The 25,361-nt window shown below is 42.0% G+C and overlaps 1 protein-coding gene across 2 annotated transcripts in view; it reads left to right on the top strand.

Annotated features, from left to right (window-relative positions):
* Nucleotides 1-25,361, top strand: part of usta (uronyl 2-sulfotransferase a) — a 60,619-nt gene that overhangs the window by 10,199 nt on the left and 25,059 nt on the right. Inside the window, exons 2-3 of one of the 2 annotated variants that reach the window (XM_074616178.1) lie at nucleotides 17,297-17,413; nucleotides 24,381-24,424. In XM_074616178.1, the coding sequence (XP_074472279.1) occupies nucleotides 17,297-17,413; nucleotides 24,381-24,424 (161 nt within the window). The remainder of the gene's footprint in view (nucleotides 1-17,296; nucleotides 17,414-24,380; nucleotides 24,425-25,361) is intronic. The other variant, XM_074616179.1, reaches the window with a different exon arrangement.

The raw sequence follows: 25,361 nt of genomic DNA, 5'->3' as shown, positions 1-25,361 counted from the left end.
AGGAAACCTCTAATCTGAATCCAGGTCCCTTCATGACAGAATTAGAAACAAAATAATTGCAGTCTGCTTTGTGACTGTTGTTGATTTCTGGATCAGCTGTGCCTTGGTGTTTTGAGCCTATTTGGGAAGTTTCTTTGTTTACTTTGGCGAGGGTTGAAGCACTCCACATTCCTCTGTTTATTGCCACAGAACACCCAACATGAGCTCTTGTTACTGCTCCGTTGGCCACAAATACACTTGTCATCAAACAGCAGGTTTTTGTGGCTGTTTAAGTCAAACAATTATTTCCCAATTTGATTCAACAACTGGAGACTTTTTCATCAGAGTCCAGGGTGGCAAACGCACTGCCTAAAGCCAAGTCATTTGTCGTTATGGGACTTGTTAATAGGAAACATGTTGCCCGCTGGTCAGCGACATACCTTGTTCAAGGAGCTCTGCCTATCTCTATTCTGAGTGAGTTTACCACAGCTCTGTCTGCTAGCCTCATTTCATGGCAATGAAAGAAATATATGGTGGTTTAAAATAGCAGCTTTAAATATACAGCAGGGAAGATAGAGCAGCAATGCCCAACCCATGTTGTTAAAACCACTATGTGCTGGTTTGGGGAAATGTATTGCCTTGCACTTTAAAGTTTTATATAGCCTATTCCCTTTTTGGGTTCAGCTGAGCAGAATGAGAAAGACAGTTTTCCTGCTGTTTTCTAGAAACTGCGAAATTAATTTTATATATATCAGAGTATATCATAACTCCTTAAAGCAACGGTAATTAATAGTCTTATAATAAGAATGGATCACATATGGTGAGAACTACAGTATCACCTAACTGTGCAGCCCGGTCGCACGAAAAGGAGTGTGAATGACACGATTATGCGCAAGGCAAAGGCGTGCAATAAGAACGCCACTCTTGCTTTAGGCGTGTGATTTGTACTACATTATGTAGTCTGTGCTGACTGCAATGTAAACGCATCCACGTAAATATGCTACGCTCGGAGCTAGTGACGTAGAATAAAAAGTGAGAAAGGCTGCTTATGGCTGACGGGAGGGCAGGTGGATGGGTCCAACAAACACAGGACTTTCAACCAGGAGACCGGTGTTTGTGACGTGTTTTCCGTGTTTCCATACGAGTTGTACTTGTTTACGTACTTATTTTAAAGGCCAACCATGACGTTTTTCCTAAACCTAACTAAGTGCTTTCGATACCTAAACCTAAATGAGTGGTTTTGTTGCCCCCTGCTGGTACTGTACCTTCATACACGTGGGTAATCACACCTCAGCGAGGCAAAATGTGACACTGACACGCTATCGTCTGGTGGACAGGCGGGTCTATAACGCGCTTTGGCGTGATATTGGTTGCACTGTGCGGTTCAACTCAGTTCCAGCTGAGCGTTTAGTTTCTTTTAAATCACTGTTATAGTTTTCGGGCTCTCAACTTTACTGTTTTGGTTCCCTCTCACCGCTCTCATTAGCGTTGTATCCAGATGCAGTAGACAGCTGTTTTCAGCAAAAAGTTCTGATAAACCCAACGTACGCTACCGATTCTGCACCAAATGGCAGACGGACAAAGTTAGTGACTAGCTGGTGAACATAGCGGAGCATTTAGCACCTAAAGAGTCAGATATTTTCCTTTAGGAGTTGGTGGAGGAGGCTTAAAGAAGAGTGAATATTGTTCTTACATTCTTCAAATGACCAAAAATATGACTCTAAATAAATGCAGAAATAATGTCTTATTTGGATGTGTTCAGTGAATAAGGTAAATGCTCCATTCAACCGTGCTAACATTTAATTTATTCTGCTGTCTCTTCTGTTGATTTCAGTTGTAGAGGTCAACCGGTTGCAAAGTTGCTAAATGTCATTTTTCCAGACACCAGGACTGAGGCCTAAGGCCAATATCAGGTGTTTCAAAGGTTTTCAAAGACGTCAGAAGTTGCCTTTCTGTAAAACGATACCGAAGCACAGATTATCATTTTCTGCAGCCTTCAGCCTTTATGATTGTGGGGTCTTTCATCTTTTCTAAAAAGGCCTGTTTGCTCAAAAAGCCCTGAACATAAAATTTGAAAGACCACGTAAATGTGTGTGATTTTTGCAAGTACATGCATATATACACAGTTAGATGCCTTTAAAAGATCCAAGTTGGTGTCAGATGAAACAGAACTGGACTCAGATTAAGGAAAGACTCAAAGACAACCTTGCTCTCTCAGCTGCTGCTCAGTTTACATAGAAGATCATAATACGCTACTGCTGCAAGAACTGACTTTATACATTTTCCTTTGTTTAGTCTAAGAGCCGGTCTATGTTTTACACTCCGACTTTAGTTATTTTACAAGAAACACTCCCTTCACACAAGCTAGAAAGAATGCATTTATTTTTGTTTAGGGAGAAATAGTTTTTACAGAGCCGCTTCACATATCTGACCAAGCTAAATAAAGAGGAGAACTGAAAGGATGTCTTCTAACCCCTACCACCCACCCAGCACGTACAAACAAAGCCTTATGCCTTCTGCTTGTCACTCTGAAAGTCAGCCTGAAGTAGTACCTGTCTACTCCAGACTGTTGTGTCAGTTACTTTAAAATGATCACAAAAAGGTTTTGACAGCTGACTTATAGTTATTGTTATCATTTTACTGCTTGCTGACACCAGAGACAGTGCAATATGTTAACATTGACAAGGTTTGGATGTGAATCTGCAAAAAGTGTGTACTCTACTGCCAACTTTCCATAATTTGACGCATAATCTCATTTTTAAAGAGCCTTTATAGTCAAATGCGATACAGATAAATGCCAATTTTCTTACTTTTTCCTTCTCTTTTACTAACTTTAAGACTGAGGCAATTCTTTTTTTTTAAAATCCCTATGACATTTTGCATTGCATTCGACATCACAAAAACACATTAAGTCTTATTACTATCACAGTGTGAGTATTGACTCGTCCTGTCCCTGCTTGCAACAGGTGGAATACGACAGTAACTATCCTTAGAGAATAAAAGGTATTTCATTGCCTAGTCTGAGACAGATTAATGTATTGATGGTAAAAGCAGGGGGTGGACGCTCTGAGGTCGGCTTGAAAAGCATTTTTGAAATGTTCAGATGGAATGTGATCGTCCCCCGTGGAAAGCAAACCTCGCCTCGGCCAAACCTCACACCTCTGTCTCAAAATGTGCTCTCTTCCTCTGAAGCCCACCTTTGTCTCCCACCACTTCACTTTCTCTGTGTCCGTCTTTTTTTACACACTGTTCACCTCATCACCCGTCTCTCATGTAAAGACAGCAGTGCAAAATGTGACTGATGACACATCGTACCCGCCCCCAAAATAAAGTGAGGGTTAGTGCTAAAATCCACATCCTGCCATCACCTGGCACACACGTATGAACTCCTCAATACCCACATCTCCTTTTTCATCGTGTTTACCCTCCAAACAACAGATCCGTCGACTGCTAAAAAGCCGCAACCGAGGCGTAGTGTAGTGCTGCAGCTCTAAGCTGCAACCATAACCCTGTACAAATGTTCTGGTCTGTTGGAGAAACCACATTTTCCAGATGTTTTGAGGAGACATCTTGGAGTGAAAAGTCCAAAGTTAACAAAGTCTTTATCCAAAGACACACAAACGCCCGGCTTCCAAGAAGTTATTCTTTTTCCCCGTCGGGTCAAGACTGATGTTGAGTCCTTATTCTCGAACAGGGGATTGGTTCGGCAGAGGAGTCGGCAGGCGTGGTTGGTGGTGTTAATTACATGGTGGGAGAGTGATGGGTTGTGTGTTTGGAAGTGAGAGTGATGGAGTGAAGTTTAACGTTTCACCGTTTTGCGACCAACCAGAGAGGTTCAGGAATGTAACCCGCCACAAAAAAAAACTAGTATCTCCTCAAACTTTAACAAGAGGTCAGGGGTCATGTTACGACCTCAGATAAACCCAACTTGAGGTTAAACGGGTAACTCTATAGTATGGGGTTTGATTCTTAAACACACAGTGTTGCTATACGCCCCTTGAAAAGCCATCAGTTGTCTGGCCCGGTTCACTGGCCCCGGTCCTGGTTGTGTAGTGTTTCCACTGGCCGGGCCCAGAGCAACTTGCCTGCCTCTTGGCCCGGCAGCACCTTATCCTGCTGCACCAGTCTGGCTCGGAGTGGGCGCCAGTTGGACCTGTAAATCCATCCATCACTGTGCCGAAAGCTGTTCTAATTCTTTACCGCAAATTCTCACCCCGAGAGTTGCCACGCTCTCTTCCACTGTTTACCCAGCCTCCCCTTTTTCTTTCTCTTCCATCTCACTCCTTCTTTTTCCATTCCCCATCTGTTCCTTTGACACTTTCCCCCCCCTCTACATCTTCCTGCCGTGTACTTCTTCTTCTCTCAGCGCGCTGTCTTCTTTTTCTCTCCTCCTCCTCGCGTTTCCTCTCCTGAAAAAAAAAACTTCCAAGTGAAATTCTTTCCTGGAGAGCAAACTCGGAGCGAACAGATGCAGCCTCTATAATGTCCTAGCAGTGGACGTGTGTGACACAAACACACACACACACACACACTCACAGAGAAGCCACGCCACTGGGTGCATTGGCTGTGTGGTATTGCCAGCTGGAACGTTTGTGTCTCTAATCACTACATGCAGTTCCATTACATAGTCCACCGCAGGATTTCAAAACCGCTGTCTCTCTGAGCTCCCCTGTGTCTTCCTCCGCCCGTTGGCGTGCCCGTTCATGTGTTTATTGTTTACGCGTATTTTATCTATGAGAGAGAGAGTTTGCCGACCGACGCGTAAACAAGCAACACCACGTCAGTGCACATTCTTATATTTGTATATGCTTGTAGAGCTGCTTTTGGTATGAAAACGATGTGATTGCAGTCCATTAAAACTTGCGGTAAATGAAAACACACTTGACAGATTTATGTAATCTGTTAGTGTAACTGGCTGCTGTTTCACAGTCTGAGGTAAAAACCTCTGTTTATGTCTGGTCATGAATTTTGCTTTAGGGGACACATAGTTGAATAGAGTAAGAAGAGATAAAAGATCACAACCTTTGGGGATTATCAGCCAACATTACTGTCCGTTTCCATCAGCCAGTCCTCTCCAAAGTCTCTCCAAAAACAAAAAACAAGGGCGGCTCACCACAAAATTGGGAACCATCATCATCTATCTTCCTTATGCGAGTGTCTGCTCTTGACTCTAACAACGTTTTTTTCCCGTTCTCGTATTTTTCACAACAGCTTGTTGTTCGTCGTGGCTCTAGCATGTAGCTGAGTGTCTATAATTAGCCGCTCTGTTCTAATGAGGTGTTTCTGAAGGACTGCAGCGAAACCGCTGACCACCAGCTAGCGTATAATGTAGCCCACATCTCTAAATTAAAGAGTGCCTCGATCTTCAAGGCCACGCTTAGCTGGAGCCTGCACTCACAGGCGGCGGCCCAGTGCGCTTTAGTGAGTAGTAAACATACAAAACATTCAGAAAAAAAAGAAAGAAATCGGTAAATTTTTGTTTATTTCTGGTGTTATGGTGCACCGTGTCGGGTTTATACGCCTGGTGTTTCCTGTTGGTGTAGTAGTTAAACAAAAGAATCCAGTGTTGAAATCACATCAGTGAACTACAATGGCCAAGATTCATTGCCCGTATAGCAGCGTGTGGACATGATAATGAGAGAGGAAGCCATTGTTAATTTTACATAGTTTATATTTGCTTCAAAAAACACAAATTAAGCTCAGTTAGCCAGTGGTGAAAGTAGCATTCATATCCTTTTATCCTTTAGAGTAGCAATCCAAACAATACTCCATAACAAGTAAATGGGAACATTTGAAGTAAAAGAGCATACGTATTATCCGCAAAATATACTTCATTATCAAAAACAGAAGTACTCATTATGGGGCTTGGCTTCTTTCTGAGTTATATTATTATATATGTAATATTATTACTTGTACATTGTGTACGCTGCATTTTATTGCTGTAGGTTGAGGTGGAGCTACTTTTTAACTACTTTATATACTGTCCTGTCTTTTAATCTATTAAAATGAGCTATAATTCTCAAGATGATTACATTTCATAAGTATAATCTTAATGCAAAGTATAATAACTATAGCGGTTAGATAAATGTAGTGAAGTAAAAAGCACAATATTGAACAGTAGCAGAGTATTTGTATGAAGCAACTCCACTCCTCTCTTTCAGACACATTTTTGTTTTTTTTGACAATATAAATTATTATGTTGACAATCATTTTTGACAACAATATATGACACTGTGTGTCAAGCTGTTGAATTTAAATACATTTTGAAAGGGCTTAGAATAGTGTATATGATGGTCATTCCCATGCTCTATTATGTCCCATAAATTGTTGCAGCAATTGTTGGGGTTGATACCATTTGTTACACAGATTTGGTGCCAAATTTAAGTATTTTTTACCACTCGAGAATTGATTAAATGATCAATAATCCCTCCAAAATACCACATTATAACACCAAGACTTTGAGGAATATCATAGAAAAAAGCCATGCTGTGATTTGGTATCAAAAACTTTCTGACATTTGGAGATTTCTGCAAGAATTGCATGTTTCGGCGATTGTATGATGAGCACTTCTGTTGTGGAAACTGCTCAGAAACCCCCTTATTGTCAATCAGGAAACCAGTAAGTTCACTCTAGCTGTAAAACTGAGCTTGCAACAGCCTCTGTAGGACGGTAAAGTTGGCAGAGGATGCCGGCGCCCTCAAGGAATGGAAGAGGTTAAAAAGGAAAATTGTACTTAATTCAAATGAGTAAATGTACTCACAGTTCAGTAGTAGTAAATCTCTGACCTGTGCCAAGCATCAATACCCTTATTCATTAATGCAGAGGCACACATCGCTCAGTCACATATGTGTGAGTAACATATGTTAATATATAGACTGTGCTGTACAAGTTGCTGCCTGTCTATTTATAAGAGTAAAGGATCCCAGTGGTCTAAATAAAGGGGCTGAAGGACCAGCAGAAACTGGGCCCATGTGGGTGATTCTTCCCACAAAACAATCCCCAGCTTTCCCGGCTGCGTTGCCCCACAGAGACGACGGAAAGCCACTTCGCTCAAGCCAAGCTTTCGAGGAGTTCATTCGTTCCATTTTACATCTGCTCTGTGGAATATTAAATGCTTTTTAGGGAAACAGGTGGAAGAGTAGACCGTCGTCCTTCCTGCATTGTTTCCTCATTAGCCAGATGTCCTTTACTTTTTGGCTTCCTTTATCTCTTCTCCCCCTCTCTCTTATCTTTATCTCTTCCTTTTCTTTAATCCCTCTGAATGTCATCTCCCAGACTGAGTCTTAACGAGTGGGACAGATTGCTCCTCGTATATTTATAGGCAGAGCTAAAAGCAACATGACACATTGATTACAGGCCAGTGCAGACTGTCTGAGTTTGTGAACTGTGACCGGCAGCTTGTGGACAAAAATGATCACGAGTGACCACATATACAGTTGGACAAATGCATGAGCAGCGCTGTGCTGTGAGGTTTGCTGCTGACGTCTCTCGAATGTCAGTGAGGTTTCAAACGTAACTTGGATCCAGCTCTTGCTAAACCGACAAGTTTAAAATTGGGTGTGGATGCGGTCTAGTTTTTATTCCGGCATTTGTTTTTTTGTCGTTCTGCTCTCTTACCATCTCAATATTCAGCGCAACGTTCATTTTTCACACCTTCTTCTCATTAAAAAGGTGCGAAAGATTAATGCATGCCAGTCACACACACCATGAATGAATGCTCTTCATTCAAAAACCAGGCTGCCCAACCGCGATTGAGAGTTAATCATCACGGCTGCCCGCAAATGACAATGCGCTGACCGTCGGATGGCGTTTATGAATGAGAGCTACTTATATCTCTCTGTGAGCTAGTGTTTGGTCAGAACTTGAAGCCGTGCCCACGTTTCCGAGAGGCCAGTCAAGGGTGAGAGAGTTTCCCTCACCTTAACGCTGCGGAGCTCTACCAGCAGCAACCGTATTAGCATGAATCAACAGCGTTGGCGTGTGGATGCCGTGTTTGTTTGCCTCTGCCTTGCGTCGCTTGTGTACAGTAGCTATATGTGTGTGTGAGGGTGAGAGAGAGAGTGTGGCTCAGCAGGGTGCCTGTTGGGAGAGTACAGTACAGGGTTTCAGTGTGCTGCCTCCAACCAAGATGTGATATACTGTGTAACCCTGCCTGAACACAGCGGAGGCGGAGGGAGATTTAGCACCTTGAACCCTCCCTTTGCCCCTGGTGACAGAAACAGAGAAGGAATACACTTGGCACTCTGCTGGTACTGCAAGGAAACCCACTTTATGAAGAAAATTAGGTTCTTAATGACCCATAATAGGTGTATAATTCTTCATTGCCTCTTCTTTAGAGCTTGTGGTTTGGGTTTGGGTGCCAGAGACAAAAAAGTGCAGGAGTGGGCGAAGGAAAAGTGACCAAAATGTAGTCCTGCTCAGAAGCTCAAGTGCATTTGTTGTGACAAAACAAGCATGTCGACGTAGATTGCTCATTAGTGCCTTTGTTATCTTAATGATTAAGCTCTTTATCATAACCTCAGATTTTCTAGGGCCTATTGTTTAAATCCAAAAGTGATTATTAAAAGAGGCAACAGGGTCAGCTCTTTTTCCAGTTGCAGGTGATGAAGGGAAATGAAGCGATGAGAAGCCACAGAGGTCAACATCTTTGCTGATCTTTCTTTCTTTCTTCATAGATTATGTTGAAGTGCATTAGGACAGCTTCAGAGTGTCAGTGAAGATACAAGCCCAACCTTTGTGCAATTACTTGAGGCTTTTTGCAGGGCTCTGTTTTGGCCTTCTTTTCTTTCTGTTTTCATCAGCAATAGAGTGGTGCAGGGATGACGTATTTTTGTAGGTCAACCCGGATGTCGGAACTGCACGGATTCCCTAGACAAAAAGCCTGTGGGAGTTTTCCATTGGGTTTTGGATTATTGCAGAAATAAACTCGTTTATGATATTTACACGTTTTGTTCCGTAAAATAATCTCTGCAAATGAACTCCACTTTTCTGAATTTTGATGGGATATTTACTTATTACGACGTATTTTATGTTAAAATCTCTTCAGATGGTGATAACCACAGACCTTATTTCAGGCATCTAACTGAAAACCAATTAAAAAAACCCATTGATTTCCAGACGAGGGAACCAGAAGTGCTAAACTGATAACTCATTTCCTGGTTTTAGGACTCATTCCTGCAGCACTCTATTGGGAAAACACTATTTGATCATCTCTGCAATGCCACTAGTGAGCTCCAGACACATCAAGCCTCACCTTATTGAAGAAATCTGTCTTAAAATGCTCAAAATCTCTGCACGTGATACACCCTGGGCATGAATCAACCCCCAAGTGCTAATTTAATTAGACATACTACCATTACTTCCACAATCAAGTCACTTCAAATCTGACATTACATCTCGTTCTAAAAGCAAAGCTGCTCCATTGTTTTATGTGTTTGGATGTGATTATTATTGTTGCCTGGTCAACAGTGCAGACTACAGTTCGCTTTCAGATTGTAGTGATAAACTTGATTCATGAGGATGTTGGATCGCTTTTAAAAAGCCCTGATTGTTCCTGCAGTCTGTTTCAAAGGCGTCATCTATAAATACTTTGGCTGTTCTTGGAAGCGAGAGCTGCCATCTGTTGTTTATTGCTCGGTTGTTGCTCTTTGCTCTGGCCACTGTGGTCCGACCAAGTGCCAAACGCCTGTCACTGCATTATCACCAAACTGTTCAAACATCGCCACGGCGTTTTTGATTGTTCACTTCAGTCGAGTAACACATTTTTATTTCCATATTAAAAATCGGTTCAGTCAGGAGGATGCTTTGTAGATGCGGTGCAAGACAGTAAACATGTTTTTGATTATGCAAGCGTGATACGTGATACCTCAGCTGCTGTTCAAAAAGTTAGTCAAAGTTCTCTTCCTCTTCACCGGGGCAGATCGCCGTCACCAACATGTGCGTAACACATGGCCAATGCACTTTATTTGGCACCTGATGAGGGTAGGGAAAAAATAACAGGTTAGGAGGTGTGTACGTGTGCGTGCACACATGTGTGTGTGTGGAGTTTCAGGAGGCACTATAGTGATGTCATGGGGTACAAGGTGGTCTGCTGCAGACGCACTTCCTGTGGCTTCTGGTAACAGGCACTGTAAAATGTCCTTGTACACTTAAACACACACTTCTTTTTCCAACACGCACCTTTTTCGGTTGTTTTTCAACCTCTCACATACACTGTACATGCAATCAAATACACAAACCACACATGTATACACACACCTCAGTCTTACATTCATGTTTTTCACACTGTCTTTCACATATTATACACATATGCACACACTGAGGACAAAGCAAGGGAGTGGCAGCGTCCCGGTCCAGCAGCGGTTTAACCTGGCATTGACCAGCGCTGCAGACCAAGATGGAGCCTGACAGCAGTTTCCGTCAAATGAGTATTTATGTAACAGATGATGCTGGCACGGAGGCCGGGGCTATGCCACCGTCCACTGTGTCATTAGTGAGAGGTTTGGGGTTTCGCGGACTCCGGTTATACATGTGAAAAAGCACACATATCAGATACATGCAAAGCACCGAGTGTGCACAGATATTTTAAATGTTTTTCTGCGTTACAAGTGATTGCAGAAACACACATAGAAAGCCTGTGTATGGAAAAAAGTCGAAAACAGGTGGCGAGGGAGAGTCATGGTTTGGAAGAGTTTAACTCTTCCAAAGTTGTAATTAGGTAAGAAAAATATTACCCAAATATGATTATAATGATGATGTATTAGGAGGGATTGGAGTAAAGCAATTATCTCATTTAAATAAATTAGCTTTTGAACATTTGTGGAAAACTTCCTGCCAATTTGGGCACGATTGTAGCTTTGACTGGTGCTGGCCTTGCTCCCGGTCTGATTTCCTGTCGGCAGTGAGGAGAAACATGTCTGACTCTGGCACCTGACTCTACGGTGGCCCCGAGAGCTCAAACTAAGAGAACTGTCTCTTAGGGACACTAAAAAGTGCCTCACATGGCTGGGACACGTGTTGCCATGGTTTGTATAGCTTATGAATTTATTGATGTCTGCTATCCATCATTGTGATCACATGATTCAGGTATTGGGCTATAATAATAGGCAAAAGGCTAACACTAGGTTGACAGCAGTTATGTGCAATAATATCTGAATTATGTGATCAAAGAATAAGTCCCCCAAAAATATACATTTTAGGTTATTTTCCAACACAACTGACAGATGGCCGACTTCAATAACTTCACTCCACAAACGGCAACAACAAACGTTGCATGTTCCAGCAGTTGCATCACTTCTGAGTGTCCCCTGGAAACAGTTTCCGTTGAGTTGTGAGCTTCTTGCAGGCAGCGTTTTTCTGTATTTACAGCACTTTTTGTTAATGCTGCGCATGTCGTCAAATTGATTTTTTCATGTGTCATTCAGTTGAAGCTGTTTCTTCATTTGCTTGTGTTGTGTCGAGGGCTGCACAGTTGATCAAAATTTTATCGAGATAGCAATATGGCCTACTGCAATTTTCAAATCGCAGCAGGCGCAATATTTGTTGAAGGTGAAATGTGTCTCAAAATACCATTTTAAATTAAATATTGTGGTGCTGCAGAGATGTCTCGACCTGCACATCATATTCTACAGACTTGAGAAAACATATTTGTTGGGTACAGATCCCTGTAAAAATCACACCATAATCCTTTCAACATGTTTTTCAATAAAAATTATCATTCCCTCTAATATCACCATTGTTATATCAGTCAAAAATAATTACAGTTAGATATGTTTTTTCCTAGTTGTGCCTATTTGGATGTGTTTTTTTTCAATTTGCAGTGTTTTGAGCTCTCAGGGCCACCGTACGGTTGTATACTGACTGACTGTTTCTCAGTTTAGGTTGAATGTGTCTATTTATGAAACCTCCATTGATACAGTTGTGTTTGGGGTTTATAGTCGAGGCAATTTTTCAATTTTTTCCTTTTTATGCACTGTTGCACATCTATTTTTGCCGTCATAGAGTGTTATACTTTATTTGACTGACTATTATTTACTATTTCCACCGCTAATAGGACTTTTGGGAATTGTTGCCCAAATGATGATGATGTTTTTGTTATATAGGCTGTGCCTTTCAAATTTTGTTTTTTATGCCTCAGCACATTCAGGTTTTTTTTCATAACTAATGGTGTAATAGAGGGAAAATGTGACTTTTGCATTGGAACACATTGCATCATTGTTTTTCTTGATAATATAAAACATTTTTAATACAGTTTACCATGAATTTGTGGAAGTTACTGTGACATATTTTAACATTTGAATCATTTTAATGTCCTTTAATAACATATCAGATGGACTAAAAGAATCCGTTGCATTGCTCATAGTGTATGTCTTGTTAATTAACAGCCAGTGATAGTGCCTGACCTTTATGTGTAGAGATACTATACCATATGTCTGGAATGGATCATCTCTGTGCTGAAATCACACCTCTCTCTGTGTCAAACAGAACAGAGTAACAGTCCTATAAAGGTCTATTGTTGGGGCCCATGAGAAAAGTAGCACACTTCAGTGGACCACAGTCACACATTGTGTGGAGCTCTCACTTTTTTTTTTTCGCCCTGTGGAAATATTTTATGACATGGGCTCAGTTTTGACAAGGCTATCCAGAAAGCTATTACAACTCCCCAGCTTTTTTTTCTCTCCCTCATTCCATTCCATCATTTCTGAGCATCGCTCGTTCGCCTACCTCTGTCCTTTATCTCTCACAAACCTTTATTTTTCTCTTTAAGTGCCTCTCTCTCCTCCACATCACTTCTGCCCCTCACTCCAGTGTGAGATTTAGCACCACACAGGCTCTCTTTATGCAGTCTGTTTGTTCTGCAGGGCCGAGCTGCGGCGGCATCGTCCCTGCCCTGCTCGCTGGTGAGCAAAGTCTGATAAGGACTGCCGCTGCCGCTGCCGAAGCCGCAGAGACAGCGAGAGATTAGATGTGAGGCATCAAAATAAATAGCTCTTCTGCTTGTGAATGTTTGACTCGCACATGGTTACACACATGGACACGCACACTGTTCTGATTAAAGTTCTGTCATAACAATATACAGAGGAATGCATGCATCTCCTGTCATCGTCCATAAGAAAAAGGGTCTTTCTCACAGCTGGGTTGAGCCCCTGGGCCAGCACTTCCTGTCAGGAAGCAATAAAATCCCAATCACACCCCATTGGCTGCTTAATAATTACAGCCAATAATCATCATATTGAGTTCCTAATTTTCATTACCTTTCACAAATAATCACATTATACATTTATAGACAGGGGAACACCAGCTGATGGGGATTTTACTGTATTTATTTCAGTCCTTGTGTGTGTGTGTGTGTGTGTGTGTGTGTGTGTGTGTGTGTGTGTGTGTATACAGTATATACAGCAGCACTCTATCTATGTATGTGTGTGTGTATGAATCTGTGCTTCCTGGTGGAATCATTATGTTTTTCTCTGTTGAAGGCATTTCAGGCTGTTGAGGAAGCTCTAGCTGCCAGATAGTGCAATTCATCTTCTTCTGCTGACCTCTGCAGAGGGCTCAAAAAACTGATTTGATAACAATTTGTTCCTGTTTTCTCTCTCTGGCCGTCTCTCACTCTTCCCCTCTCCGTACCCCCCCCTGACTTTCTTTCTTTTCATTTCTTTTCATTTCCTCGCTACGCTGCAGACTACAGCAGCTGCTTTTCCTGAATCTTCTGTCACATGACAAACCCAGAGGAATTCTGGTTCTCTGTAGTCATTCACTGGCTTCTTTCAGACCGCTCCTTCACGTGGTACTTTTTGTCTTCTCTCTTCCCTCCGTTGAACCCATTCTGCCTCCTTCTGTCCATAACTTTATATCCACACCCCCACACAGGGTCCTGAAGGCCGCGGGGGCCGCAGGTGATTTACATTGCACACTAGAGACGTTCTGCATGTGTGCATGAACGTCAATCTGCGGACATGTACGGTATAATTGTTGTTGTTTCTTTTTTTATTATTAAGAGTATAAGAAACCACAAGAAGACAGGAGATCAAGAAATAGTTTGACATTTTGGGAATTTGCTTGTTCTTTTCCCAAGAGTTTGTGGTTTATATGCTAAATATGAAGCTACAACCAGCAGCAGATTAGTTTATTTTAGCATAAAGATAGGAAACATGGGGGAACAGATAAAGTCCACATACCAGCACCTCTAAAGCTAATAAATTGGCTTCAGGTGCGCTGATTTTCTTTTTCCCTTTGGACAGAGCAAGGCTGTTTACCCCAGTTTCCAGTCTGTATGCTATGTTAAACTAACTGTCTCCTGGCTTCATCATCATATTTCAACCCATTCACACTTCCAGCACGTCAAATACCGCAGCTTTGTTAGTGCCTCTCGGCGTCTGATACCGACGCACGAGGTATACCCTTTAGCGTCTGTATGAAATGCATCGTACGTCTCCAATGTACACCAAACAGCGCCATTATTAGACGGGTAGAGCAACTGACGTACTGTAGGCCTAGTTTAAATAGCAAGAAAGTTTGAGTAGGGTGGGAGGGAGTCAAACAAACACAGGACTTTCACCTATAGGAGACCACTGTTCATGTCCCGTGTGAAACCAAGTCGATTTACTGTAGTTTTGTTAGTTACATAGCCTACTTAACGGCATGTTACGTAGTGTGCATACTTATTTTATGTAACAAACATGCTTATTTTAACCCAAACCACAATGTTTTCTTAAGCCTAACCAAGTAATTTTGTTGCGTAAGTAAACCTACGTTGGAAGTTTATTCTGAAAAGAGACTGTATGCATGTAACAAGGGGAAACTGTACTTTTCCTTTTAACACAGAAGTTTATTTTGAAAAGACACTAGGCAGCGGAAACTGATCAAACTAACCCGACACGTCCAAAACTGACGCTATAGGGGTACCTACTTTAGAGCGTCATAGTTTGAAGCATAGGGCCACTGACAAGGCTGCAGTATTTGATGAGCTGGGAGTGAGAACGTGTTGCATATTTAGCATACATACATGAGAATGGCATCAATATTCTCATCTAACTCTCAACAAGAAAGCTACTAAGTGTATTTCCCAAAAATGTCAAACTGTTCCTTTAAGTTCTGCTTCACTGTGTCGTGGCCTCATTCAGTGCTCCTCACAGATGTGATTGTTTTTATGACTATGCGTTTCATATGTGTGTCCTTGGCTCAGGGGTTAAAGCGTGCTGCTCTGTGCAACTGTGATAGAGAGCACATTGCAGGTCTTCCAGATTCCAGGCTCTCTCAGTGGCTACATGCACATCCGAGCATGAAACCTAAAGCAAGCAGATAGCCGACGCTCAGCGTTAAATCGCACACAGCGGGAGAAAGCGTGCAGGTTTAAGACTCGTGAACCATTTTTTTTTGCATTCGTGTGGAACCGTTGAACATATAAAGCAATGATTCTTGGCACGTAACAGCAGGAGTTGCTCACCCTTAGTGTTCATAATGGTTGCTTTTTAGTACGTTCACAGTGGAGGCAGAAAGAGAAACCTTTCATGGCTTAACATCATGAAAGGCCAGCGAAAGATTTGGTTCACCAACAGTCTGAAAATATCTGGTATGGTGATGATTGTGCAGTTAGGCATGAGTGCGCACCCAGCAGCTCTTTGTGTTTTTCCATATTTATCTATAGCATGCCTCATTTGTGACTCAGCAGCATCACCACTGACTGCTAAAACAAGGGTGTAGATTGTTTACAGCTCCCACAACCGGCTGTTTTCTGCCGACATTGTCATGATGAAAGGAGTTGTAATAACACATTGTAATCCCTTTTTTGCCTTTCCAATTCTTTTATCCTTTTTTCTTGCTAATGGTTAGTTAGATGTCAGGTTTCATATAGACGATGAAGAACAGGGACAAAGTGATAAACAAAGCTTGTGTTGCCAAAAAAAGAAGCAGATAAGATTCTTTCAAAAACTATGTTTGTTGAGGCTCAGAGCCAAGGGAGCTGTGTCGTAAACAAACAATTACAGCAGGGTGTTTTTGGCTTCTTTCACTCAGACAGAACCTTCTGTCCCGGTTGCAGCCGGGCCGACATAGTGGTAAATATAAAGGCTATTGCAGTAAAAGCTTCTAGTTAAGATATTGTGAAAAAAACATTGGTATAAACAACAATAATTGTGTAAATGTTAGTTATTTTAATCAATCGTTAATAATATGATCGAATTCTGTTACCAACGCATGTGAGTAAGATGAATTTATTTAGCCAGAGTCAAAGCTAATTGAACAACCATGTCTTATTCATAAAGACAATCATAATGTGTGTTTATGGAAAGATGACATCTTGCTGGTGCTAACTGCAAAACAGCTCACAACAAATTACTGAATTTACTCTCTAAAACCAGGAGTTTTCATTCCAGCTCCATGTTGTGTATGGCACCAGTGGTGATTGAGTGTAGCTGTGGGGCCCAGCCATTAATGCATGATGCATTTCCACATCTGGCGTGTGTTTTGCGAGTTGAGAGCTGGTGCAAACAGCAACAGAGGTTGAGTAGATGCCCAGTTGCGGATGGTTTTAATGGGTTGGCTGCTGAAGTGTAACTGCAGCTGTTATTGTTCTTGTAGTTGTATGAGAGACTACCATTATTTACGTATATATGTTATAATATAATATTCAGAAAGTAGAGCTGCAACGATTAATCGATTAGTTGTCAATTATTATATGAATCGCCAACTATTTTGATAATCGATTAATTGGTTTGAGTGATTTTTTAAGAAAAAAAAATGTCAAAATTCTCTGATTTCAGCTTCTTAAATTAATTATTTTTTGGTTTCTTTACTCCTATATGACAGAATCTTTGAGTTGTGGACAAAACAAGACATTTGAGGACGTCATCTTGGGCTTTGGGAAAAACTGATCCAAACAACAAATCAAGAAAATAATCAAAAGATTAATCGACAGTAAAAATAATAGTTAGTTGCAGCTCTAAGAGAAAGAGAGAGGTATGACATGCAACAAAAGGTCCCAACGCCAGAATCAAACTCGGGATGTTACGGTTATATCGCATGTGCTGTTACCACTCGGCTACCAAGGTGCTAAAAACCTATTTTAGTTTTTTGAGTGTTGCCGACAAGTTTTATCCAAACATACTGGTCCTTCAACACACTACCATGCTTTGAATGAATCTCTTATACACACAGAAATATATTTTGTACCTATACTTCCCTTAGCTTTCCTTAGCATCTCTATCTATAACTGACATTTCTGTGCCCCAGTGGATATTGTTGTTTATTATTCAAATTTTCTTTATCAATCTAAACGTAAGACTTAAAAAGGTCCCCTCCCATTTGGCTTCTTTTGTAGGAGTGTGTGAGAAAAATCACTGGTCAGTCAAAATGGCCGGCGGCAGGCTCTTTATCCATAAGGACAGGCCGGCAAGACAGCTGGTGTCGTGCCCACATGTCCACAAGCAGAGACGAGGTACGTAAAAAACAAACTGCACAAGCACTCTGGTGCTCTCTGAGGGGGAAGTGACTTGTCCAGAATTAGCTGACAGAGCATGCGGTTTACGGGATATCCCTGACAGCATCACATCCTGTGATAACAAACAGTAATCTGATTCTGACGTATGATTCTTTGTCATTATTGGGGCAATATATAGACATGATCGCCCACATGACTTTATGAAAAAAGAGCATCACCGCCTGACTAGTTGATGAGTGATTACTTCTCCTACTTTGGCAGTGTGGCATCAGACATCTATTAGGGTCTCGACTGTTTGCCCAATTTTCTACTTCACGGCTCATTTCTTCATTTCAAAGCTTGATTTTCAGAGGCAGCCTGCCTAATAGAGTAGGGTCTCACGAGGTCAAGATTCATACCTGTTTTTGTGTAGAAATCAGTGCGCTAGAGTAATACTTGATGTACTTCACTCACCTAAATTAAATAGATTATACTGCAAAAACAGCCCGTAACATCTGAAGATCAGTCCCTGCACTGTGCCGATTCTGAAAATGATGGAAATCCATTTCCCTTAAGCATTAAATTCAGGAATCCTGCAGAACCAAGTGATGCTCCACTACTTCTCATGGGGTTTCTTTGCATGCTCAAACTCCCTTCTCTTGATTTTATTCACGTTGCTCGGCTTCACTCAGGCACGTCGACTGCCTCTTCAAATTCCGAGACATCAAATGACTCAGTCGGCGTCTCGTGGATTAGTTTACGTTGTCAAGTGTGAAATCTACTGATGGCAGTTTTGAAAGTTCAAAGTGCGTTACTTCATTTTTTGAAATGCACTGGTGACTAAATACAGAACTGATCAACCGTTATCTAACAGAATATGCGAGATTCGATTCAAATTGGTTCATTACTTCAAAGTGTGTCAGTTGTGAACGCTGTGGGCTGTCATGTGGCATCTTTGTCAGCTACCGTGCCAGTTTACCCGTCAACTATTTTTAAAAGCATTCACATGGGTGATTTTCTCATGAATTATATGAGTCACTCCTGTTTCCTCTGAACATTGGAAATGATTAAGCTTTAATTTTTTCCTGTTCCACTAAGTATGACTTTTATTTGAGGCCTCTGGGGCTGTACAGCCACCGCTGCTTTGCTGGGTCATCAGTTCAGCGGCACGTCCCTGTCATACAGTATACACGGTGGCAACCGCCGGTGTCCACAAATGACACGCTGACAGTCACCCTGACGTCTCCCAAACCTTGCACATTTATGTGCATGTGTGTCCTCCTACTCCATTCCAGTAACCAAAATTTTAGGGGAGAAATACGTCCGCAAATTAGTCTCCCTACCAAGTTTTGGTCTTTGGGCACCTGCAATAACATAGCAACGGCACCGCCTTTCTATTTCTATCACAAAGCTGTCTGACCATTGTTGATTCTCCAGTGACTGAGGGGTGATGTGGAGCAGGGCGGAGAGAGGGTGGAGACCCTGACCCTCAGATTAACTCCCTTCTGTAATTAGGTAGACGGGTCGAGCTATGGGGCTTAATGGAGGGCCACTCCCTCACTCCAAATCAAAGGGTTGGGTGACCACACACACACACATTTCACAGACAAACACACCGAAAAGCTTGTATGTAAGGCTGACTTTGTTTGCATATGCTCTCTATTATGGCACAAATGTTTAGTAAGGACTGTAACCAGAGACATGTGTCTAGTTTAGCTGGGTGTGTTTCACACAGCTGGATCAGGCAGGAGTTATGTAATTTTCGACTGCAGTGCAGACTGTCATAAGATCGGTCCACTCTGTTTAGTTTAAAAACTATGCTCTATATTCCTCAGTCAGTATAGGGGCTTGAAGCAAGCCCACACCTTTCATTTACGTCTGCAGTAGATACAGAAACTACAGCAGGATGTGGTTATGGATGAGAGAGTTTAGTCTTCACAGTCTGAGGAACCTGTAATCTGCTTTCACATACTTGTAGAACATTCGGGTGCAGCAGCTCTGTAACGGCCCCTTGACTTCAACACTGTGCGCCCATCCTCTTGGCCGTATCCTCAACAGCCATTCCTGTGTGGTTTTCCGCTCCCACCTCGACCCTATTCTGGGATGTGTTCTTTCCTAAGCTCTACTTAGCTAGGTCGCCAATTTCACGAAGTAAATGAAATGGTCTACGCTCTAAATACATGTTTATGAAATTCCCAAACTTTGCTGTAGCATTCCTGAAGCAGGCCAACACCAAAGGGGGAAATACCAGAGCCTGGAGGAATTGTTCTGGGATGAAGCCTGATGGGTTATTTCCCGTACAAATGTAGAGACCTCTATACGCCGTACTAGTTTTCTTTGATTTGAAATGTCAGGAAATAATACCAACCTTTTTTTCAATATTGATAAAATACATATCTTCGACCAAAGTTATGTTTTCTCAATGCTAAAGAATAAGAATCCTGAGGCAGTATTCTGCTCAAAAACACATCACATTTATTTCTGCATTTGTCTTTTTCAGTAATTCAAATCTGGATAAACAACCCAGCTAATCAGAGCATTGTAGGCGGGATTGACAATCACCTTCCTGGGCCAGAGCCTGAAATACAGCGCCAAAAAAATTGCTACAAAAATAGCCACAAGCGCGGATGAGACACAGCTGTACAACTTGACCCTCTGAATTAACAACAAACACATGACTCATTTTTTCACTGGAGAAAAAAAAATCCACTCAGCTAATGAGGTGACTAATTGATGTAGGTGGTAATTCGTTTTAACAAGTTCCTGGACAGCGGCTGGCCTTGTTTTTCTTTTTCTTTTTTTTTGTGTTGGGTGCTAAAGTTTAATTGGATGCTTCCACTTATGTAAATGCAGGGTTCATAGTTAGTGCGTACATACGGTATTAAGGATATAGATGTTTGATAGTGGCTTTGTGTGGTGTGAGTAGAGTTTTAGAGTTTGTTGTCCTAAAACATGTGGGAAAAATAGTGAGCAATGGCTTCCCTCACCAGACTGACAATAATTAGATCCTGATTCATGCAGAAAATAGCATGTATGGCAATAATCAGCAGAGTTTCACATTTTGTTCTGCTATATAAATCACTAATATTGTTTTTAGCTTTTAACTTGTATTACTTGCACGTGTTGTTCAGTATTTGTGGAGATGTCTTGCTGTGCAAATCACAGGCTTTTATTTGCTACACATGCAGTTTTTCTTAATTTAGTGACAATTTTGTCAGACAGGAAGTAACACCCACTGACAAAATGTTCTCATGCCTAAATGGCACAGATTGTATGTAACACAGTCTGCTTCATATTATGCTTTTTAACAGGTTTTTTTTGTTTAATTTGTTTTTGTTTTATTATCCTTTTCTGGGTAACATATACAGTAGACCATTGTAGAATTCACTGATTAAAACGTAAAAAGCACCCACTGATTTATGTTGTTCATCTGGCAGTATTGATTAGATAATTGGACTTATGGAATGGTTATGCAGCTGCTCTTAGCCAGAGGCGAGTCCATGGATCTTGTGACACAGTAATCCAATTAACCATTTAGCTACAGGCCCATGCATACCCACACTCCGGTTAGTTTCTCCTTCAATCACACACACACATTATGATAAACATGAGGATGTTCAAAGGTGACACTGACCTTTGTTGTTTAATTTGGGAATTCTTCCTTCACTTCTTAAGTGAGCCCTTTGCCCTCTCCTACTTAACCATTTCTCCACTTGACCATTCATGACCCGTGTATTCCTTCTACCTGCTTACAGATAGGTGACCAAGAAAACAACATTTAAGATAGATATTACTGGTCTTTTATTGAACACCCGTCCTCCAAATGATATTCCCTCCTTTGGTGTTTTGATGAAGGTGGAGAGCACTGTCCTATCTGTCATGTTGATCCCAAATCTCCCAGGTGCATGGGCGGATTATGAGAGAATGGACCCCCCTGGACACAGACATGTAAAAGCCCCCGCCTACATCGTTTAGTTGTTTTGCAGGAATCTTAACCCTGAAGTTGTGTTGTTGGTTAAAACTATTTTGTTAATGCTTTGGTTGAATAGAGGCTTAATCCTTTTGTTTCCAGATCCACAATGGCACATGTCTCCAACAGTTATGTGCCAGGCTATTTCTTGTCTGGACCACTTCCGTAATCCATTCATGCATATAGGTGTTCAACTAGGTTGATATCTAGGTGTCTGTGAGGGGCTGTAGCTTAAGATTCACATCATTTTCATATTCCTCCATCCATTCGGTGAACCCGTTTCCTGTGAGCATCTGCATCCGTTTCATGTTAAGGAAATGGTGAAATGCAAGTGCTGGTTTTGAAGGTTATTCCTGTGTGGTTTGTGCGAACAGATGGAGAGCTGTGTGGGGGGCAGAGTGAAGTCATAGTTATCAAACCATAGATTGGTAATAAATCATGTAAACACTGAGAACAATAAAAAATGCAGCTGCCACAAAGTAGCCCTACGGTATGAATTTTTGTGGGTTGCGGCCGGTTTTGTTCAGCTTTGGAATTGAAACATTTCGTAATCAAGCCAAAGAGACCCATGAAAGTGTCATCCTCTCATCAGCGGATCAGAGGACAATGGGGTCGTTGAGTACGGTACACTTGTACATTGGCTCTTCAAGTTCATTTCCCTCTCTCTGTGGGTGGTGGGGGCGGAGGGCAGCTGTCAGCTTTTAGGAGCCTCGTGCCCTGGAAAAAATTAGTTCCAATCCCTTATCCAAAAACGCTAATGAGAAGCACACACTGGAGGTGGGGAAGGGTTGGAGGTCGTGGGGGGTGGTTGTCCGTGATGGATGCCAGAGGACAGAGCAGAGACGTCTGCCTCTCTGCATCCTCGCCCTGCTATGACCTCCAATGCTTCAGAGAAGAGCTGCGAAAACCTCCCTCTGCATTCCTCAGGAAAGTCATGAGAGAGACAAATCCATATGCAAAGATAGAGTCTAAAAAACACCTGAGGGTGAGCAAAGTGCAGCTGTGTCAGTATTTATACATCCAGCTCCCGATAAATTAATGAGCCACAACACACATAGAAAGTCAAGCAGGTTCTACAGTAGCTGCAGTGTGTGTGTGTGTGTGTGTGTGTGTGTGTGTGTGTGTGTGTGTGTGTGTGTGTGCGTGTGTGTGTGTGTGTGTGTGTGATTTTGTCACAGAGCCAAACAGAGGCAGATTGGATCTCAGTGTAAGACTAATTACTCAAAGCCTTACTATCTTAAGTATAAACAGTACTTACAAAGTCATACAATACACTTCCAGCACAAGCATACAATAATATCTCTAAGTGTGTGCCAAGTGGGAAACTTTGGCGGGTTATGAATGTGTGTGTTCATGCGTCATTTCTTGCTATTTTCATCCGTGTGTTGGATCGCATTTCACAGACACAAGGAGAGATTGTTCTCTTATGTAATATTTCTTCTCTTTATAACTTTACTTCCCCCCACGCTCTCCAATTTGTCTGTCTCCCTCTCTCCTGGGCGAGCCACCTGAATGTTGTAAATGCGATGGGAAGCGATTCGTCTGTGTGTGTGTGTGTGTGTGTGCGCGCACGGGCCAAAGAAAAGGCCGCTGTCTGAAGCCAGGGTATGGATTTGGAGAGTGGGTAGAAAAGCAGGCACAGATCCTAAGTGTGGGGGCAGCCTTGAATGAGCTCCATTGTTCCCTCATAAAACAGCTCCACAGTGTTCGATATACTGTATAAAGAGGTTGTGACTCTTCGTGACATCCTCAGACTTAATGCAGAAGAGCTATGCTGTTTTCTGTGGGTAACTCTGGCAGAGATGACAGAGTTTTTGTTGTGTTGGGGCATTGGGTTTTTTGAAGTGAAGTGCCACCTGTTGTTTAGTATACAGCTTCTAAAACTGTAGGGCGTGGCAAGGGGAACATGTGGAGCTGAACTAAAGTTGGATCTGATTAATGTGGGCACAATAAAAAAAAGCAATATTTACATAGACCGAAACATATAAGATACAAGAGAAGAAAAACAAGTGACGCTCATTAAGAAGACACATCAGTCAAACCAAAATATGACACAGCATCTTGCTCACAGGTTCACTGTCAATGGGAGAATCTTGTCTTTTTTTACCTAAAACTTGTATTATTCATTTGCAAAAAAGAAACTGGCTGTTCATGATCTTGATAATGATATTTCAATACAATGGCATTCACGTTAGATTGTTGGCTGCACGGTGGTGCAGTGGTTAGCACTGTCACCTCACAGCAGGAAGGTTGCAGGGCCCTTCTGTGTTGAGTTTGCATGTACCCCGCCTTCGCCCAATGTCAGCTGGGATCGGCTCCAAGCCCTCCGCAACCCTGAATAGAATAAGCGGTTACAGATAATGGATGGATGGATGTTTTGTTACTAATTTCCAAAAAATGATGAAAAACTAAATTCATTGCAAGCGGTTGGGGACATGAACTCTTGTCTTGTTTCCAAAGGGGGACATGGGAGAGTTTAAGAGCCACCAGTATCTCAAACAAAAAAAATCTGCTTCTCATGAGCAAGAACAACAGCCTGGTTTCAGCTTTGTGACAGTGCATGTGTCCGCTAATCCACTGTTTATCTAATGGATTATGTATTTTAAGAAGTAAGATATTCTTCTCAACCTACAAATAGACACCCTTCGGTTTATTTGAAAAACTCCAAATGTCCAAATTGATTTTATTTGGACAGCCACGCCTTATTGAAGTGAGTAAATTGTTTGATTGAGAATAGCAAATAGATGACTTTGTTTCAAACATGCACTTCGGGGAATTGCCATTCCATTACGGTCTTGCTTGGGTGCTTTTTGAAGCATGTAATCCTCTTTACACCATCCTCTTTGGAGTTCTCAAACTGGCAACACAGTTCAATCACCTCCTTCTTGCAGCTATCATGCTGATGTAAAGTAGCTGTTTTTGATGCCCATTGATTATTTTTATTTATGATGCTTGAGTCTTCCGGTCTCTGTCAATGGACTGAATCCTAACACGTATACTTTCTTGTCTTTGCAGGTGAATCCACATATCTGGATGACCACGGACCCCCTGCTCCAAGAGTAAGTCTTCCTCTATCTCTCTGTCATTTCCCCTTTCACTCCTTCTCCCTCTTTTATCCCTTTTTCCCCTCTTTGACCTTTAAGTTTTTCCCCTAACTCTCTTCCTCTCTGATGTGCTGCCCTGCGTTTCCAAGCCAGTTCAGTCCAGTCAGGATAAGGGTTAGGTCTGTGTGAAAGATCTGCGTGCAAACTCTCTCTAAATACCAACTAGACCTGGCTTCAGTGCTACAGTAATGCTCTGAACACACTCTCTCTTACACACACACATACACACAGCGCTGACACAGAGGCCTTGTATTCATCCAGCTGCACGTCTGCATGACCATCTCTCTTCTATGCTCCCTCTTTCTCTCCCTGCCAACTTCTTTCTCCCTCTGTCTGCCCCTTGTTCATTATCTCCTTGAGTCAATCACCACCTCATTTTCACCTCATTCGTCACCTATCTGATGCCCATCTTCGTCATTACTCTCCCCCCCACCCCCCGTTCTGATCGAAGAGTCTGGTGTTTTTCCTGGTTTGGGCACAGAATTTAATACATAACTAACCCGACAGGTCGTCTGGTTTGGTTACAGGTTAGCTTGTGGCTGATGTGAGCAGCTGTTTACTTTGGTCACATCTGGGCTTTGTTTTTGAGTTATGTGTTAAAAGTCTATTCTGGCCAGTGGCCAATAAGTGTCAGGGTAACGGAGTTGGACGCAATTGTGGACCAGAGGAATCTTAAAGTTAGCCCCAGGAGGGTAACCACAAAAATTGCAAGTGATTGAAGGGCCTAAAAAATGCTTGGTGGACTACAAGGTTTGGTGCTTAGACTTCGGGTGGAGTCAGTCCTGGTTACTGTAAATGGGTTGTTCAGTGATGGTACGGAGCATTTGCTCATGGGAGCCTATTGGGTCTCCCTATGCAGTGATAGCCTGCCCATGCACAGCTAGTTGTGTGT

The sequence above is a fragment of the Sebastes fasciatus genome, chromosome 18 (genome assembly GCF_043250625.1).
Source record: "Sebastes fasciatus isolate fSebFas1 chromosome 18, fSebFas1.pri, whole genome shotgun sequence".
In the NCBI taxonomy this organism is placed as follows: Eukaryota; Metazoa; Chordata; class Actinopteri; order Perciformes; family Sebastidae; genus Sebastes; species Sebastes fasciatus.
The sequence above is the reverse complement of the archived record's forward strand: the minus strand, read 5'-3'. Positions and strand labels throughout refer to the sequence as shown.